Source organism: Salvelinus fontinalis, chromosome 11 (assembly GCF_029448725.1).
Source record: "Salvelinus fontinalis isolate EN_2023a chromosome 11, ASM2944872v1, whole genome shotgun sequence".
Classification (NCBI taxonomy): domain Eukaryota; kingdom Metazoa; phylum Chordata; class Actinopteri; order Salmoniformes; family Salmonidae; genus Salvelinus; species Salvelinus fontinalis.
The window spans coordinates 56,719,315-56,725,323 of record NC_074675.1 but is presented as its reverse complement, the minus strand read 5'-3'; the positions used below and the strand labels follow the sequence as shown (position 1 = coordinate 56,725,323).

At 47.4% G+C, this 6,009-nt stretch overlaps 1 protein-coding gene and 1 long non-coding RNA gene across 7 annotated transcripts in view; one reads left to right on the top strand and one right to left on the bottom strand.

Moving 5' to 3' along the window:
* fga (fibrinogen alpha chain) overlaps nt 1–3,349 on the top strand; it is a 9,596-nt gene extending 6,247 nt beyond the window's left edge. The window contains exons 2-4 of one of the 2 annotated variants that reach the window (XM_055939103.1): nt 882–1,078; nt 1,201–1,970; nt 2,557–3,349. In XM_055939103.1, the coding sequence (XP_055795078.1) occupies nt 882–1,078; nt 1,201–1,970; nt 2,557–3,305 (1,716 nt within the window). In that variant the 3' untranslated portion in view covers nt 3,306–3,349. The remainder of the gene's footprint in view (nt 1–881; nt 1,079–1,200; nt 1,971–2,556) is intronic. The other variant, XM_055939102.1, reaches the window with a different exon arrangement.
* A 435-nt stretch (nt 3,350–3,784) lies between these two features.
* Nucleotides 3,785–6,009, bottom strand: LOC129865993 (uncharacterized). 5 transcript variants are annotated; one of them, XR_008761447.1, is made up of 6 exons: nt 5,246–6,009; nt 5,106–5,197; nt 4,841–5,057; nt 4,099–4,793; nt 3,902–4,044; nt 3,785–3,805 (listed from the first exon to the last, which is right to left on the bottom strand). It is a non-coding gene; the product is annotated as an uncharacterized LOC129865993 (long non-coding RNA). The 5 variants fall into 5 exon arrangements; XR_008761445.1 differs by having other exon boundaries at nt 4,841–5,108; nt 5,206–5,355; nt 5,404–5,996; XR_008761446.1 differs by having other exon boundaries at nt 3,902–3,996; nt 4,841–5,108; nt 5,206–6,007.

Sequence of the window (6,009 nt, the reverse complement as noted above, 5' to 3'; positions counted from 1 at the left end):
AGACTGGAGGTGAGATTAAGACTGATGATGATGATGATGAAGACCAGGGTCAGAGACCATGTTCTAGAGATGAGGAGTCTCTCTTTCCACAGAGAGACTGAGTTTCCACATGTGAATTCAGTATCCTTGGTGCTATTAACCCTTCCTTTGGTTTGAAAGAACAGAAATATCAATTTCAGAGCCTCAAAGAGACTAGATGATTATCAATGCAGAGGTCACTCAGAGATGTTATATGAGACATGGTGATGTGAGGAAGAGGAAGAGTTATATGAAGACATGGTGATGTGAGGAAGAGTTATATGAAGACATGGTGATGTGAGGAAGAGGAAGAGTTATATGAAGACATGGTGATGTGAGGAAGAGGAAGAGTTATATGAAGACATGGTGATGTGAGGAAGAGGAAGAGTTATATGAAGACATGGTGATGTGAGGAAGAGGAAGAGTTATATGAAGACATGGTGATGTGAGGAAGAGGAAGAGTTATATGAAGACATGGTGATGTGAGGAAGAGTTATATGAAGACATGGTGATGTGAGGAAGAGGAAGAGTTATATGAAGACATGGTGATGTGAGGAAGAGTGTTGAAAAAGCCTTTTTTTTATTTACCTCCTTTCTCCCCTCCCCCCCCCCCCCCCCACTACCCCCTACTCATCTCCCCCTTCTCCTCCCTCCCTCCCCACCCCACTCTCCCCCCCTTCTCATCTCCTCCCCCACCCCACTCTCCCCCCCTTCTCATCTCCTCCCCTCCACCCCACTACCCCCCTTCTCAACATCCTCCCCTTTACCCCCTCCCCACCCCACTCTTTCCCCCTCCCTCCCCACCCCACTCTCCCCTCCCTTCTTATCTCATCTCCTACCATCCCTCCACACCCCCCCGCCAGGTGGACATCGACATCAAGCTGCGCACCTGTAAGGGATCTTGTAAGGGCTACGTTGAGTTCTCTGTTGATAAAGAATCCTACGTGGCTCTGGACAAACAGATGGACCAGCTGGAATCCCAGAGCGTTCAGTCTGTGGAGACCGTACGCACGCTGTACGTCATGAAGAGCCGACCGCTTAAAGACATAGTGATCGACAGGTGAGCAGGAGGATGCTGCTTTTGTTTTCTCCTGCCCCGCCATCTCTACCCCCCTTCCCATCTAATCTCATATTTTCCTCTCCTCCCCTCTCCCGTACCCTTCTCTCCACCCCCCCTCTCAGTAAGTACAAGTCCGGCCCGGCTGAGGAGCAGAAGGAGGTATTCTTCCCGGAGGTGAAGACCGTGAAGCTAACCTTGGAGACCCAAGGGTCTGACGCTTTGTCTGACGCCACTGCCAGCAAGGTCCAGGGTACGCACTTCAAGCCTTCGACTTCAGGCTCTTCATCATCATCGGGTTTGTCAACGGGGTCGGGGACGAAGGACGGGCCGAGGAAAACAATCACAGAGCTGGGTGGTGGTGGGGGGACAAGGGGGGATGGAGTTGGGGATTTCTTTAAAGGGATGGGTGGATTCGGCGGTGGTCTGGGAAGTCTCGGAGGCGGAGATTTCGCCACTACTGGTCACCTGACCACTCAGACGTCGAGCTGTACCAAGACGACGAAAAGGACGATAGTACATACGAAGGACGGGCCAGTGGAGCGCATCGAGGAAGTATCGGGCGGACTCGGCTGTGAGGCGCTGAAGCACGGTGGCGGAGGAGGAGGAGGGATGGGCGACTTCTTCCCATCCCTCACCTCCTCCTCTTCCTCCTCCTCCTCTTCCTCCTCCTCGTTGACCAAAACCACGAGCCACGGCGGCACCAAGGGAGGCAGTAGCATCCTCACCAGCACCAAGACCGGTGGCACCGGCGGCGGTTTCGGAGGTGATCCGTTCGGAATGGATCTCGGAGCGTTCATGCGCGGGAACGAGGAAGACGACGTCCCAGATTTCCACGCCCGCAGCGTGAAGACTAGCGTCCGGAGCGAGCGGCAGGCGGATTATGTGGGAAAAGGTACATCTGACCTGGAGTAACCGCCCAGCAGTTGACCTAGCTAGCCGCTGTTAGCGTCTTAACCTAGCAGCCGTTAGCAATTAGCATGTTAGCCTAGACTCCATTAGCACCTTAGCCAAACTGCCAATAGCAATTAGCACCTTATGCTAGCAGCCGTTAGAGTCTTAGCCAGAAGCTTTCAGCGTCTTAGCTAGCAGTCAGAAGTTAAACATTGCTAATTTTGTCATAGCTCAAAGCAAAGCCTAGATTGTAAAATTAACTTTCAGGATCTGATGAACAGTAGCCAAATTAACAAATATGTGTAAGCTAGTTCAGACATTGCTCATATGATGTGGTTGTAGCTAACATTTTTTTTTTTTAATTTTAACAAATAAAACTTTACAGAGATACTGTATAAGATATACTGTACTGTACATATTACTGTATGCACATGAAATATTCAATGGATAAGAAGTGTAATCATGGAGAACAAAAGGACTGTTGTAATTTCTCTTCACTGAAAAGGACAACACTAAATTCACTACAGAATTCCGGTCTCTCCATTCTTCCCGGGCCCCTAATCCGTAGTTTCTCCGTCTGCTTTCAGATTGCTCCGACATCCAACGGAACCATCTCACAGGGGAAAAGAGCGGCCTGTACAAAATTAACCCCTCTACCTCCCTCTCCACCCCCTCTCCGAACGGGGTAGTGGAGGTTTACTGCGACCAGGAAGGGTTTCTAGGAGGGTGGACCCTGGTCCAACAGAGAGCGCATGGGGGGGTTAGCTTCAACCGTTCCTGGGCAGACTACCAGGAGGGGTTCGGAGGAGTGGACGGCCAGGGTAAAGGGGAGGTATGGCTAGGGTTAAAACACCTCCATCTCCTAACCCGGGAGGATAGTATGTTGAGGATAGAGCTAGAAGACTGGGAGGGAGGGGAGGCGATAGCCGAGTACACAGTGAAAGTGGGGTCCGAAGCTGAGGGGTATCAGTTAACTGTGGCGGAGTATGCAGGCGACGCAGGAGACGCTTTAGTCAAGGGGGAGTCTAGTTTAGGGAGTCAGGGGTCGCCCGGGTTGAGGTCGTTCCTCTCCCACGAGGGGATGAAGTTTAGTACCTTCGATAAGGATAATGACCAATGGGAGGAGAGCTGTGCAGAGATGTACGGCGGCGGCTGGTGGTATAACAACTGCCAGAGGGCTAACTTAAACGGTGTTTACTACAAAGGGGGGAAGTATGATCCTGGTAGCAACGTTCCGTACGAGATAGAAAACGGAGTGGTGTGGCTGACGTACAAACCAGCTGACTATAGTCTGAAGACCACCCGCATGAAGATACGGCCGCTCGCCATGGCCTGAGAGAGAGAGGGAAGGAGAGAGGGAAGGAAAGAGAGGGGGAAGGAGAGGGGGTAGGAGAGAGAGGGGGAAGGAGAGGGGGAAGGAGAGAGGGAAGGAGAGAGGGAAGGAGAGGGGGAAGGAGAGAGGGAAGGAGAGAGGGAAGGAGAGAGAGAGCTAATGCTGACTGTTGATTCTGTGAGTAGATGATTAAATGTGACTTTGTTTATCTGACCCCGTGATGATGTCAATGTATTGAATGTTCATGTAAAAACAAAACCCCAAGCAACCTCTGAACCAACTAGCTACTGCTAATGTTCAATAACAGGTCTGAGATCAGTAACCTCTGAACAAACTAGCTACTGCTAACGTTCAAATAACTGGTCTGAGATCAGTAACCTCTGAACCAACTAGCTACTGCTAACGTTCCAATAACTGGTCTGAGATCAGTAACCTCTGAACCAACCAGCTACTGCTAACGTTCCAATAACTGGTCTGAGATCAGTGACCTCTGAACCAACTAGCTACTGCTAACGTTCCAATAACAGGTCTGAGATCAGTAACCTCTGAACCAACTGCTAACGTTCCAATAACAGGTCTGAGATCAGTAACCTCTGAACCAACTGCTAACGTTCAAATAACTGGTCTGAGATCAGTAACCTCTGAACCAACTAGCTACTGCTAACGTTCAAATAACTGGTCTGAGATCAGTAACCTCTGAACCAACTGCTAACGTTCCAATAACTGGTCTGAGATCAGTAACCTCTGAACCAACTAGCTACTGCTAACGTTCAATAACTGGTCTGAGATCAGTAACCTCTGAACCAACTAGCTACTGCTAACGTTCCAATAACTGGTCTGAGATCAGTAACCTCTGAACCAACTGCTAACGTTCCAATAACTGGTCTGAGATCAGTAACCTCTGAACCAACTGCTAACGTTCCAATAACTGGTCTGAGATCAGTAACCTCTGAACCAACCAGCTACTGCTAACGTTCAATAACTGGTCTGAGATCAGTAACCTCTGAACCAACTGCTAACGTTCCAATAACTGGTCTGAGATCAGTAACCTCTGAACCAACTGCTAACGTTCCAATAACTGGTCTGAGATCAGTAACCTCTGAACCAACTAGCTACTGCTAACGTTCCAATAACTGGTCTGAGATCAGTAACCTCTGAACCAACTAGCTACTGCTAACGTTCCAATAACAGGTCTGAGATCAGTAACCTCTGAACCAACTAGCTACTGCTAACGTTCCAATAACAGGTCTGAGATCAGTAACCTCTGAACCAACTAGCTAACGTTCCAATAACTGGTCTGAGATCAGTAACCTCTGAACCAACTAGCTACTGCTAACGTTCCAATAACTGGTCTGAGATCAGTAACCTCTGAACCAACTAGCTACTGCTAACGTTCAAATAACTGGTCTGAGATCAGTAAACTCTGAACCAACTAGCTACTGCTAACGTTCCAATAACTGGTCTGAGATCAGTAACCTCTGAACCAACTAGCTACTGCTAACGTTCAATAACAGGTCTGAGATCAATAACCTCTGAACCAACTGCTAACGTTCCAATAACTGGTCTGAGATCAGTAACCTCTGAACCAACTAGTTACTGCTAACGTTCAAATAACTGGTCTGAGATCAGTAACCTCTGAACCAACTAGTTACTGCTAACGTTCCAATAACAGGTCTGAGATCAGTAACCTCTGAACCAACTAGCTAACGTTCCAATAACTGGTCTGAGATCAGTAACCTCTGAACCAACTAGTTACTGCTAACGTTCAATAACAGGTCTGAGATCAGTAACCTCTGAACCAACTAGCTAACGTTCCAATAACTGGTCTGAGATCAGTAACCTCTGAACCAACTAGCTACTGCTAACGTTCAAATAACTGGTCTGAGATCAGTAACCTCTGAACCAACTGCTAACGTTCCAATAACTGGTCTGAGATCAGTAACCTCTGAACCAACTAGCTACTGCTAACGTTCCAATAACTGGTCTGAGATCAGTAACCTCTGAACCAACTAGCTACTGCTAACGTTCCAATAACTGGTCTGAGATCAGTAACCTCTGAACCAACTGCTAACGTTCCAATAACTGGTCTGAGATCAGTAACCTCTGAACCAACTAGCTACTGCTAACGTTCAAATAACTGGTCTGAGATCAGTAACCTCTGAACCAACTAGCTACTGCTAACGTTCCAATAACTGGTCTGAGATCAGTAACCTCTGAACCAACTAGCTAACGTTCCAATAACTGGTCTGAGATCAGTAACCTCTGAACCAATCAGCTACTGCTAACGTTCCAATAACTGGTCTGAGATCAGTAACCTCTGAACCAACTGCTAACGTTCCAATAACTGATCTGAGAACAGAAGGGGTTCTAAGAACTACTTTCGAACTTCTGTTAGAACGTCTAAACCAAGCTACTGTTCAAACAATAAAGATGTGTTCCCTTCAACTTCATGTTTTGTGTTGTTTGTTTTGTCTTTTGTTATTACGGTGGGCATGTCTTCTGTTTACTGTTCAAACTACTACGCTAGAGCTGTTCAAAAGTTAGTTATATTTTATAGTATAAACAGAAATCAACTACAATATTAATAACACACCCCTCCAAATGGGCACAGACGTCAGTTCAAAGTTTAGTTTTGATTTACACTGAAATCAAATTCCACCCTGTCATTGGAATAATGTTCAAAGATGGGTGAAAAAAAATTCATACA